The 13,850-nt window shown below is 38.3% G+C and overlaps 1 protein-coding gene across 6 annotated transcripts in view; it reads left to right on the top strand.

Annotated features, from left to right (window-relative positions):
• The window catches only part of SNCAIP (synuclein alpha interacting protein), a 222,024-nt gene that overhangs the window by 110,234 nt on the left and 97,940 nt on the right, over positions 1–13,850 (top strand). For 5 of the 6 annotated variants that reach the window (XM_007497827.3, XM_007497829.3, XM_056804502.1 and 2 more), the window contains one exon: positions 13,806–13,850. This exon is cut by the window's right edge and continues 28 nt beyond it. The exons of the other annotated variant lie outside the window; for it this stretch is intronic. In XM_007497827.3, coding sequence (XP_007497889.2) covers positions 13,806–13,850 — 45 coding nt within the window. The remainder of the gene's footprint in view (positions 1–13,805) is intronic. 6 annotated transcript variants of the gene reach the window in all.

Here is a 13,850-nt window from a genome sequence, read left to right on the forward strand (position 1 = left end):
GCTAGAGTGTCCAGGTCTCTACGCAGAATTTCTTAAAATAAGTCATTGCACTTGTGAATCCCAGCTATAAATGCTATTTTGAATGGCACTGTTACAAGACTGACTCACTTATTCAGGTATGCATGATTTTCTTATGTTCTATGAAATGTGTACAGTTTTTAGAGCTTAGCTAAAGAGTCACTTCTGGGATGATGACTATCTTGCTTCAGGAAAGACTAGAGAAGAAGCCAACATAACCTGTTGAGAAAGAATGAGCCTTCTGCTCTACTATCTTTCCTTCCTACCCACCAACAACTCCATTAGTATTCACACCTTGATGTAATGACTATAAAATCTTGACTAGAATAAAGGGAGTTGGGAGAGTATTTGGCAGAATCTGGTTAGAGTAAAATGAAAGCTTAAAAAAGTGAGAAAAAAGATACCTGCCTGAAGAGTTAAAAGCAGGGTAGAAGGCAGGGCTTTTAATGTGTAAATTGGTCATATAGGCATGACTTGTCTTATTGCATTTTGCAGATATTGCTTTTTTTTTTTTTTACAAATTGAAAGTTTGTAGCTACCCTTTGTTGAGCATCTATCAGTGCTGTTTTCCCAACATCATGTGGTCGCCATTGTGTCTGTCACATTTTGGCAATTCTCACAATATTTCAAATTTTTTACCATAATTACATCTGTTATGGTAATCTGTGATCCATGATCTTCAATATTACCATTTTATCTGTTTAGTCACCATGAACCAAGACCATATAAGATGACAAACTTAATTGATAAATGTGTATGTTCTGACTACTCCACCAACCTATAGTTGCCTGGTCTCTGTCCCATTCCCCGAGCCTTTTTATTTCCTAAGATATAACAGTATTGAGATTAGGCCAATTAATAACCCTACAATGGCACTAAGTGTTCAAGATTAAAGAATAAATTCATGCTTGAGGAATTACTTTAAGAAATTACAACAATCACTCCAGCCTTCAACAATTATCACCCTGATCAGCCATTAGTGATCAACCTTGAAGCAAGATTCCACACCAGCAAAAAGATTACAACTCAATGAAGGCTCAGATGATAGAATTTTTTTAGCAATCAAGTATTTTTAAATTAAGGTATGTGCATTGCTTTTTAGACACAATACTATTGCACACTTAATGGGCTAAAAGTATGAAAAAATGATATATGCACCGAGAAAGCAAAAAATTCATATGACTTGCCTTTTGGGAATATTTGCTTTCTTATAGTATTTCAAAGATTGGGGAGTTCATCCATGTAATCACTTACTTTCTCTTCTGAAGACTGTAACATTCACATCTTTACATCTTTTGTCTATTCTTGGTCATGTTTTCCTATAAGCCCTGTAGCACAGTATATTTCAAGGTTCTTTATTATGCTAAGAATAATTCTACTTTTCAGATTGGCTACTTATTATTTCCTGTTCTCATTACTTGCTAGGACTTCTTTTTCTAGTCTTTTTAAAAAAAATTCCAGATTGTAATTTCATCAGTACAGAGAACTTAAACTCTCTCCTCTGATGAAGATTAGCAACTTATTTCTAATTTTTAGCTTTAGAGAGATGACTAGGGCATAGAGAGGTTCAGGGTTTGCATATGGTCACATATTCAGTATATGTTAGAATCAAGACTTGGGCTTCTTAAATTTAAAGCTAGATCAATATCTACTATACCAAGTTGCTTCTTGTTCATGTATTTAGTAATTATTATGCTGAATTTATGCATATATTTTCCTGCCTACTATGCTATAGCCTGGTTATTCCTACAGTATATCATTCCATTACCTTTTGGGTTATTTCTATTTTTAATTCAACCAAAATAATATATTTTTAAAGGAAAAGTTTCCTCATGCCACTTAGTCTAGAAGCATGGGTTACTTTCTGGCCTCATCATCAAGAGAGCTTTGACCAGCTTCTGACCTAGGCTGATTTGCCCCTTCTTTGGCAACCTTCCTCTCTCCATCTTGAGGGTCACTAAATAAATGTCATACTTGGTATAAATACTCAATTGATAGAGCCTTTTGTGTTTCAGAACTCTTGAAATCAAAATATTTGCTAGCCTCAGCCTCCCTGGTGGCTGGAATTATAGACATGGGTCACTATGTCTGGCTAAAATCTTGAATTGTTATATGATTCATAATTATAGAATTTGCATATATGCTCGTATTAAATTCTCTTTTATCGTGGAAATCTGTGTGGCATCATTGAAAACATTGAAATGTTTTCCAAACAAATTTTGCCCAATTGTTTTCTTCTTGGCCCCGGGTCTAGAGAATGACAAATATCCAACACGTGTCAGACATGTATTAATAGACTAACCTGTTGGGATTTCTATTCAGCTGCATGTCCTCATCTGAGGAAAATGCATTTTTCCATTTCAGTATAATTATGTTCCTTTTGTGGATTTAAAAACTGTAACCATCCTGCAGCTACAAGATATCCTTGTGTGGCTTGAGCGCCTGAAAGGGAAGCTGGGAACGGAGGGAGTATGGGTGGAAGGCTTAAGGAGTAAGGTAGGGAGAACATGAAGTGAGAAAATAGACAAAGAGACACAGGAGTCATCAGGTTCACATTCAGCTTGTCAGCCCCTACTACGATGGTCAGGGAGAGGGAGCTGATCTGTTTCTTAAGAGTAGTTGTACTAGGTGGGGGGGGGGGGCAGGGTGTGCTTCACCCATTTGGTACATGAAAAGTTTTAACAGTTCAGTTACAAAGCCAGAAGGGCAGGTGATCACACAATAGGTCACCAGGTATCTAGGCCAGGACTCTTCTTCTTTCTAGAAAGCTGGCACCAGGCTTGTTTTAGGAATGCAGGTGTGGATCTTGGATATTCCAAAGGACTCTAAGCTTATACAAAAGCTTGTCTGTGAGCTTACACACAAGAGATAACAGAAGAGGTTTGACTTGTAAGAACAACCAAATTTAGTCCCATCTAAATGTAAGGACTCAGCAATCAGTGATGTGAAATATTAGAAACATGTCCATAAGTCTGGTCCATGAGCACTTTGCTCATTAGAATCAGCATTTGAATACATCTTTTATACCTTCAGGATTCGTTCATACCTGGAACCCTTCAAAAACATTTTTTTCTGAAAAGGAGTCAATAGGATTGACCCAACTGCCAAAGGAGTCCTTGACACAAAAAAAGTCTAAGAACTCATACTTTGTGGCAACAGGTCCACCATCCCCAATATCACCCCCATTGCCACTCCTGTCGGCAGGAAGGAAAGTCCACAAGCCTTGGGAATATCAATGCCTCCCAGACCACTCCTCCTGGGTCTAGCAAGGCCAGCCATGATGCAAGAAGGCCACCCTTTTGGAGTCTTGACTTTGAGATCACTTCTACAGATGCCATAGCCCTCTCCTCTTTAGAAGCCACAACTCTTGAATTCCTCCAAAGAAAGCCACACCAACAAAGTCTTAGCACTGTCAAATGATCCAGTATCATAAAGATATGGTGTTTTACCAATGAAAATGACACAAGAAGATAGCTTCTCTAATATGCCTTGCTTCTGTACTCTGGGTACCACTGGGCTTTTCCCTCTTCCTTGCTGCTAAAATATCTTAAATATGCTGTCTCCTCCATTAGAACGTGAGCTCCCAGATAGCAGGGACTGCCGGGCTTCTCTGTCTATGTCTCCAGTACTTAATGAATGCTTTTCTTTTTATTTGTTCATCATATAATTGTTCTTGATTTGAGGTATCTTTAAATAAATTCTTGAATTCCTTACAAATTATCATCTTCCCCAGGACTTTCTTTTCTCTTTTCTGTCCTGAGTCTTCTCCTTCTATGCTACTTCTCTTGGTGATCTTATCAGCTTCCATGGATTAAATTACCATCTTTATATATATGAAGATTCCCAGATCCTCTTTTCCTGCCTTATTTCCTTGCTGATCTCCAAACTCGCGTCTCCAACTGCCTTTCAGACATTTCATACTGGATGATGAGTAGACATCTTAAAATGAATAGATCTAAAAAAGGCCACATATCTCTCCCCTTAAACCCTCCAAATCTGCTACTGCCCCTATTACTAGAGGGCAATATCATCCTCCCAGCCCTTTGAAATCAGGGGATTTGGGGGAAGGGAAGATTTTAAGGAAGGGATCACATGGTTATATCAACAGTTTTATTAACAAAAAGGCAACAGAAAGACAAGGGATGAGGGACCAACTTACTATTATCCACCCCAATATTAATTTATTAAGATTTCTAATCTAACTTGATCTGACTACTAAAAAGGTAGTTAAAATGGAGAGGGATTTGGTAAGGGAAAGCCAATCCAGAGCCCTAAGGGATTCTCCCTATGAGTCCTCCTTTGATCCAGAGAAAGATGTCAGCACCTCCAGAATAAATCCAGTTTCTCTTTGTGGTGTGAAGAGCAGGAAGCAGGCAGGTACCTCAAGACAGCCGCAGAGAGGGAACTGAAAGGTTTTTCCTTGGCCCACCCAAGGAATACCAAAAGCAGCTACCCTCTCAGTGTCTTGAGAGCAGAAAGCAGGGCACAGCTGCTGTCTCCTAAGGAGCTCAGTACCAACTGATGACTGCTTTTTTCAGGTACTGTCTCTTCTTGCCCCGTCCCAGGTTCTTGGTGTTCCCAATGCAATGTCTGGTCTTGCATCTTCTTGCATTTTTCAAACTCCTTTGTACACCCTTAGGCTTACAACCCAGGAATGGTCCTAGATTCCTTACTGTCTACCTCTCACCACTCCATCCAAGCTGTTGTTAAGGCCTGCCGATTTCACCTTTGCAACATCTTCTGACCATGTCTCTCCTTTGACACTGCCACCAATCCAGTGTCTCCCCACTCTAATCCTGCTCCATGCAGTCACTAAAATCCTGTCCCTAAAACTCAAGTCTACTCACATCACCCCCACCCCATTCAGTGGTTTCATATGGCCTCCAAGTGCAAATGCAAAGTACTCTGTTTGGCATTCAAAGCCCTTTATAATCTAGTCCTCTCTCAACTTTGCAGACTTCTTACTACACTAACTCCTCTCCATATACCCTTTGATCCAGTGACACAAGCAAGACATTCTGTCTCTTAACTCTTGGCCTTCTCTCTGGCTGTCCACCAGAATAGGGAAATGTTCTCACACCTGGAATGCTCTCACTTCTCATCTAACTATGGAACTCTCTGGCTTCTATTGAGTCCCAACTAAAATTCCAGTCCTATAAGAAGCCTTTCCTCCCCCCTCTTCCCTGGAATTACAGTGTATTCTCTCTGGTAATTATTTCCTATTTAACCTTTACATAGCTTGCTTTGTCTATAGTGGTTCTCTCCCCCAGGAGATTATAGGCTCCTTTAGGATAGGGACTGTCTTTTGCTTGTTTTTGTATCTCCAGGGTTTAGCCTAGTGCCTGACATGTAGTAAACATTTAATAAATGTTCATTAATTTTTATTTTGTTTGGTCCAAATCTTACCAATCTCAGTTTCACACTGGGAGAATGTATTAGTCAGTCAATCAGCAAACACATATTAGTATATAGTGGTCAACAAGTACTTATTCTGTCCCAACCAGGTGATCAGTTGTGCTAGGCGCTGGGAAGGATACATATTAGATAAAACATAGCTTTCTTCCCTAAAGCAATTTAAAATCTAGCTTAGGAATAAAAAGTACAGGAAAACAATTGCAAAAAATACAATATAGAATGTTAAATGTTCAACTGTGTGACATAGTGTCCATTCTGTAGAAATAGAATTTTCCTGTAGAAGGAAAAACTCCGTGAGGACTAGAATAGTCAGGCAAGAATTCTAGGGAAGGTTAGATAATTTGGACTTTGGAGAATGGGTAGAATTTGGATGAAGATGAAAATAATGACTATTTATCAGAGACTCATGGGAAATAAGGGCGAATTAGGTACGTTGAAGAGGCTGTTGTCAATGGAAACATTTTACAAAAGTTTTCTGAAAGCAATGAAATGGGGTGTCATGAGATGAGGAAATGTCTCTGAATCCCCAAATTCTTGCATGCCTTCCTTTTATACTTCACAGTACAAAGGATACCATTAATTGGGGCAGGCAAGTTTGGTGGGCATGGAAATAAAAAGATTCTATGTAGTGGGTAGACATATTAGATTTGAAGTCAGGTGGGTACAGATAGGTAAGCCATTGTCTCTGGGACTGGAACGAATATCTTAAGCATGGTTGAGTGCTGGACAGTTCTCGAAGTAATTCCAATTGTCTTATGAATAATAGAACGGTATTCTTGATGCTGTGAGAGTTAGGATGCTAAACTTTGGGGCGTGACTAACTTTCTGATTTGAAAATTCACTCCAATGAATAATACACTTTTTTTTTTAGTTCCTCCTCTTCTTCACTTCAGAATGTAACTAAATGCTCTTGTAGACGATGTGCTAGTAATGAGCTTTAGGATTAAATATGGTAAAATTTCTAGCCTTTAACAATATTTGAACGCAATTTTAGCCATACCTAGTCCTGGATTTTTCTTTCAAGAATAGAAAAAAGAGGAGAAAAAGGTAAATACTTTGTAACATATGGCAATGAAGTACAAATTCCTACTTATAATTTAATTACAGACTATAATTATTTAACCTGTACCAGCTGGTCTCAGGAAGTTACTCTAGTCCTTCGGGACCTGGTTCTTCTTCTGAAAGCATAAGATGTGTAATAGGTAAAACAAAAATACCTTCTGTAACTGTATTATTGAAATGTCAATGCAAATACTTTATAAGATGAGGAAAATAATGATTCGTTTCAAGTATGCTTATATTTAAGATGCCTATATCTGTGTGTATTTAAATTGGGATCTATGAGGTCTTTGTGCAATGCTTGTACAAAGGATAATCCTATTGCATCAAAGAGATGGGAGCCATTTCTATAATTAGTCACTTGAGATTTCATTTTTATGCCGGAGAAGATATTGAAATTTAATTTGCTTGTAACATGAAGTTGGTGAACTGAGAGGAACAGCAACACTAGTCCAAGCAATTTGTTGGCTCCTACTAATGTACTGAAAAACTGTGGGACATTTCTTTCAAGAGTTTGTTATTTGATCTTCTTCAAACTCTAGGGCAATTGCAGTATTCCTAAGGATCTTCTTCAGTCATTATTCTTTAAGACGGGATGTTTTCCTTTTATCCAATGCCACACCTTCTCTCTCCCTTTTTAAATAAGAGCTATTGACTTCTGAAAATATGGCAATTTACATGTGTATTCATGAAAAATAATATTTGTGACAGTCTTGAGGTTTTTATGGAAAACTATGTTTTTATGGATTAAACCATGTGAATGATTGAACTGAGAAATTCTCTGAATTTAAAAACAAGTTTTAGTTTCTTCATCATATACATAGTTCATTGTAACAATTTCTTTCCTATTTTATAAATTCTTCATCTATATATCTTTGATTTTAACTGATTTATGTTAGCTCTAATCCTCATAGATCATAATGCAAATATAAAAATTATAATTACTTTTATTTTGGGACAACACCCTCTATCTAACTATCTATTATATATGTCTTATTAATTCTAAGCCATTATTCTAGTTATTTTTCATTTAGAGTTGGTGGTTTTTCCCCCCAGGGTTTTTTAAGAACAAGAGTGCCTAAAAAAAAAAAGATTTGTTTTTTCCTTTGCTACTATATTACCAAAATACCCTCCATTAGAAACTTTCCTTATAACTAACAAGTACAATTAAGAAAAACAAATGATTGTGCCTGACAGCATATCCATATTCCCAACCATTTTTCAAAAGGGAAAAGATATATTTTATAGTTCAGACTCCAAAGTTGATATTGATCATTGAATTTCTCTGAAGTATGAAGTCTTTCACTATTGTTTCTTTATGTGATTTCCATTTATAATTCTATTACATATTTACTAAACATTCTATCAGGTCTCACAAGCTTTCATACTTTTTCCTCAATTCCAAATATTTGTTAATTCTTAGGGAACAATAATCATCTTAAATTCATAAAGCAGTTTCCATTCATTTAATTTTAAGATTTTGCTACCATCAAAAGAAATAATTTGCTTCTGAAATTAGTGTAAATGACTCCCAAATATTTATTTCCAATATCAGTGTAAATCATATTTTGTCAACTTTCCTAATGGGTATCTGTTCCTGGATGTGCTGCCAATAGCTCAAATTCTCAACTTCCAAAACTGAACTCTTCATTTTATCTCGAAAAATTCATTGAGTCTCCAATTTCTCTAACTTTGTTGATTATGCCACCATCCTTCTAGCTACTCAGGCTCCACGTCTCGGTCTTATTCAACGCCTGGCTCTTCCTCATCACTCATTTCCTTCCAATTCTCAAATCTTGTTGATTTGCCTTCAGAAATAGCTCTCTATTCATTCTCTCCTCTCCACACCTTCTGCCTTCATCACCTTTCACCTCTGAAATCTGAATCTCACTACTTCCAGTTATCCCCCTTATTGCTAAAACAGTCTACTTAGTGAATAGATCAGATTATGTCACTCTTTTGCTTAAAAATTCAGGGGCTCCCTATTAGATAAGGAATAAAGTAGAAAATAATTCTTCTGAAATTTGAGTACCTGTACCGAATGTTTCCAACTTTCTAGAGTTCTTCCATAGTTTATTCCATATTATGCATCACTTACTCTAAACATCTAGACTATTGCCTATGCTCTGTGGCTGTCCTCTTCACAGAATCAGAGTTTCAGAATTGAAAGAGACTTTAGTGGTTAAATAGTTGAACAAAAGCTAAAAAAGAAATTCTAGCTGTAATATATCCACAAATGCTCCACTTTTGCTTGAAGACCTCCACAGATGGGGACCCCACCCCTTCCTAGGACATTCTATTTCATTTTTATGACAGTTCTTCTTAAGCTGTGGTCCCCTGACCACAACAAAACGTTTCAGACCAAGTCTGACTTGGGTTGGGCATATAGACAATATTATTCTTTTATTACCAAAACTATCATCCATTACTGAACTCAAGACTTCATTGCTTTCTTTGTCCTTGACACACTGTTAATTCATTGAGCTCATTAAAACTCCAACACATTTTTCAAACTGCTTTCTAACCATGCTTCCCCCATCCTATGCTGTAAAGTTGATTTTTCAAAACCAAGTAGAAGATTTTACATCTGTCCCTACTGAGTTTCATCTTCTTAGCTTCGACATAATGCTTAAGACTGTCAAGATCTTTTCAATTTTGGCCACTGTGTTAACTACCCTCCCAGATTTGTGTCATCGGCAAATTTGATGAGCACATCATCTGTACCCAAGTCACTGATTTAAAAGCACAGAGCCAAAAACAGCTCCCACAATGATTTGATTGGAGGTCTCTAGCCAATTTGACATTGAACCAGCAATAATGATTCTTCAAGTCTGGCCATTCAACAAAATCTGAATCCAGCTGTGAAAAATGTGGAGAGATACCGTTTATCATGCAACACATTATTATATTTTCATAAGAACAGCATGGAGTGCACTGTAAAATAGGTTTCTAAAATCCAGGTAAGCTGTCATGACAACAGTTTCGCAAATCTGTCAAAAAAGGAAATAAGAATTTTCTGGCATGACCTGTTTCTGAGAAAGCCATGTGGGTCTTTTTAATCCTTGCTTCATTTCTAGAATTTTTCTCATCAGCTCTTTAACAATACTTTGAAATAGAGCTCACTAACCTATAATTTGCAGACTGATCTCTTTTTAAAAGGTAAATCAGGACAGAACTAGTCCTTCCCCAGGGTGTAACATGGTTCCTATTTTTCCTTCTTCCAAATATCATTGACCATGGCTCTACAAAAACAAAATGAATAAAAAATTAAAAATTTAAGACAGTGGCTCCTACAAAGTTAAATAATTTTAAAAGTGAAAAATAGATATTTAAATGAAAAAATAAAAGATGTGGTGGCTCTCCAACCACACCCACCTGTTCTTTTAATACTTCTAGGCTGGATGACTTGAATTCAGCTAAGACGGATATTTTCCAACTAACTTACTTATTTTAGGTAGCAATTTCCTGTTAGCCATTTTTGTTGAGCTGCTTTCAGTATGACGACAATTCTTCCTGGAAGTGAAAATGAACGCTACAGCAAAAGAAGACTCAAGTAGCTCTACCTTCTTTATGTTGTCACTTTTCATCATAGCTAGTATTTAATTTAAAATTCTTGCATCAATATTCCTTAGGGATACTGGGGAAGTGGGGGGTGAGGAGGGAGGGAGGAGATGAGAGAGGGAGGAAGGGAGGAGAGAGTGAGGGAGGAGAAAGAGGAGAGAGAGAGAGAGAGAGAGAGAGAGAGAGAGAGAGAGAGAGAGAGAGAGAGAGAGAGAGAGAGAGAGAGGAGGAAAGAGGAGAGGAGAGAGGAAGAGAGATTTAGCAGATGTCTGGCTAATTGAAGTCTTCTGTCACTTCTGTATTACTCTTCTGGACCAGCCTTGTCAGCTTATTTTCAAAACTTCTCCTCTATTGTTTCTGTCTCAGTTTTAATGATATAAAATAATCATTTCTTTCCCTTGATTTTCACCCAAATGCTGTTCACCGTGCTTCTCTTTTGTTCCTAGGGTTCCTCATGAGGATGCTTTCTAAATATACAATGCCATTTTACCTGTGCTGTGTCTTTGAATAGGAATACCCTTTAATAGCTGCTCTCCTGTCCTGAGTTGCATTCAGCCCCTTAAGCCTCAGTGATACTTACTTGTCCTGTGAGATCCAATGTGTCCTCTTGTATTGGGTCCTCTAGTTTACGGACTAACCTTTCGGTACCCCCATGTAGAAATGTGAGGCCACAGATTTTACCATTATAGTCTTTGGGGATTGTCTCCTGTGATCTTTGGGGTGTCTCAGCGGATATTCTTCATTTCACTTGCTCTCGATGGAGAAAGCTCTCATGCTTTCCTAGTCCCCAGTGAATTGACACAAGTTTCTGTGCTTGCTCCCATGCATGATGTGCCGATGAAAAGAGCATCAAAGTCACCTACAACACTGATGTAAATGGTTTCATTTGAAAAGGCCAGTTGAGGGGTAGTTAGTGCCTCCCTTTTTGTTCACAATTGACCGTGCACTCAAGCTAGTGTCTGAGATGAGATGCAACAGAGAATCTGTTCTCCGCTGCTTGAGCTCATTTTGGCCTTACGATTGAACCCCAAGAAAACAAAGGCTCCCCACAAGCCACGACTGCACCATCCACCCCTGGAATCATCAGTTAGAGCAAACTGAAAATTGTTAATGCTGTGGATAAGCTGACTTACCTTGGCAGTATTTCTAGGAATGTGCGCATAGATGATGACAATCTGGGTAAGCATTACCAGAGCTACCTCAATGTTTGGGACACTCTGAAAGAATGTGTGGGAGAGAAGAGGTGATGGACTGCTTGTCATATGTAAGGTCTCCAGAACTGCTGTGCTGACCTCATTGTTGTATGCCTATTAAACCTGGACAATCTTCCCAGTGCTGTGCCAGAAACCTGAATTGCTTCCGTTGGAATTGTCTTAGAAAAAGGCTTTGCAGGTCACCTGGAGAGATAAGGTTCTGGTCCCTGAGGCCCTTTCTCACACCGAACTGCCAAGCATTGAGCCTTTACTCTGTGTACACCTCTTGAGCTGGCCACATTATACAAACATCAAAAGTACATTGGCCTAAAAGACCATTTTATAAAGAGCTAACCCAAGGCAAAGTCTTACCTGGAGGCCAGAAGAAGCAATCCAAGAACACTCTCAAGGTCTCTCTGAAGAACTTTAGTACTGATTGGGTGACCTGGGAGACACTGGCACAGGGCTATCTTGAACTGCATGCCTGCTTCAAAGAAGGTGCTGTGCTCTATAAGCAATGCCGAATTTCAGGAGCTCAAGAGAAATGTGAGATGCATAAATGCAGAGACATCTCCATCCCAAATGGTCATTGGGCTATTTGTGCCCCATTTTGGTCTTCTTTGAGTATAGACAATAAACTACCAAATAACCAATTCTCTATGGTATCTTGCCAAATATACAGTCAACTTCCCCACCCCCAGTCCTTTTTTAGTCTCAAGCCTTTTTGAATAGATTTGCAAAATACCTGGAAAAAAAAACTAAAAAAAAATTTACCAGGTTTTTTTTGGGGGGGGATTCAGGGGGGTTGTACTCTGCCCCTGACCAGGAGTTTGTCATCCCAGTGTTCTAAGTCATGTCTAATAATCCAAAAGCTATTCCCAGATACCACCTTATTTACAAATGTTCATTTTCTGAGTCACTTTTTTTCCTTTTCAGCACCCTTTCCTTCAAAGGACTGCAATGAGGAACATAACAACCTGTGCCCTTAATGCTCTTTAGTTCCTTCCCCAACGCTTTGTAATTTTTGGCAGTACTTTTTGTGTTCCTTCTGGCAGTATCGAGTGTGCCCAGATGAATCACCAGAAATCGGTACTAATCATCTGTTTTGATAAGTCTTGAGTGGTTATTTGTTATGGCTCAGATGTATGTCCTCAGAAGACAACAGACTTCTCAAATGTTCTAAGGTCAATAAACAGATACCTCAACCCCTATGAGCAGTGACTAACCATGCACTACTGCTCTGTACTTTTTTCTGTGACCCTTACTTAATGATCTCATCTCTTCTGTTTCTGGGCTTTTGCTGACATTATCTCTTATGGCTGTAATAAAGATTCCACTCCAGTTTGCATTTCTATTTGGTGGAAAGTTAATCTTGTAATACTAAAATTAGTTTCATTCTCCTTTTGGAAGCCTTTCTTCATTCTCTCTCTGTCTCTCTGTCTCTGTCTCTCTGTCTCTGTCTCTGTCTCTCTCTGTCTCTCTGTCTCTCTGTCTCTGTCTCTGTCTCTGTCTCTCTGTCTCTCTCTCTCTGTCTCTCTCTGTCTCTGTCTCTGTCTCTCTGTCTCTGTCTCTGTCTCTCTGTCTCTGTCTCTCTCTCTGTCTCTCTCTCTCTCTCTCTGTCTCTGTCTCTCTGTCTCTGTCTCTGTCTCTCTATCTGTCTCTCTCTCTTTCTCTCTCTCTCTCTCTCCCCCTCCCCATCAAAAAGTGACAGTCCCTCCTCCAAGTATGTTGTTTTAATCTCTCCTTTGCATTTCTTATATTGTCTTGTCTTATTCATGTATGTTTCTCATATCCCACTTCCATTAGATTAGAAGCTTCTTGAAGGTGGAAGCTGTGTTTTAGTTCATCTCTGTGTGTGCCCAGCACCTAGCATAGTTCTTTGAATATGGATGTTTTTAAAAATAATTGAATTGAATTGCAATCAGGCTCTTGCATATCATATCCCTACTGGAAAATATGAAAGTTCTTTCTTGTCAACTTCATGTGCTTTATGAAAGAGTTGAAATAGATGCTAGTTCTCCTCAACCTCCATTTATTGAAGAGGGATTTGGGGGTTTTGTTTCTGCTTTGTTTTGTTTTGTAGTGGAGTTTCTCTCACAAGTATAGCAGGACAGGATAGGAAACCCACACAACGACAGATATCCAGATTATCCATTATCCTCCATAAGGAACCCTAATTCTTTATTGGGCATTTTACTTAAAGTGACTCTTAAAAGTTTCCCAATTGACCTTTTGATTGTTGTTATTTTCTGTGGAAACTTGACACACAGAGACCCGGTATACCGGCCACACTCTAGAGTGAAATGAAGGCAAACTACTGAAATCTCTTTTGTTTCTCCATTCACTTCTGTGTTTTTAATTGCACCCCAAATTCTGCCAAATCATTCAAGTGATCTGAATCTCTCTCTACAAGGAAATATGTATCACTATTGTTATCCAGATTTGTGATAGTATTTGAGCAAATAAACTAGCCTATCTTTTTGTTATCATTTTATATATATGTGTGTGTGTGTGTACATATATGTATATATTTCCTTTCTCCTCTGATTTCCCATTTAGTACTCTGTAACATCACTCAAGACCATCCCAGAACTGTGCCGGAGA

This window comes from Monodelphis domestica, chromosome 7 (genome assembly GCF_027887165.1).
Source record: "Monodelphis domestica isolate mMonDom1 chromosome 7, mMonDom1.pri, whole genome shotgun sequence".
Classification (NCBI taxonomy): domain Eukaryota; kingdom Metazoa; phylum Chordata; class Mammalia; order Didelphimorphia; family Didelphidae; genus Monodelphis; species Monodelphis domestica.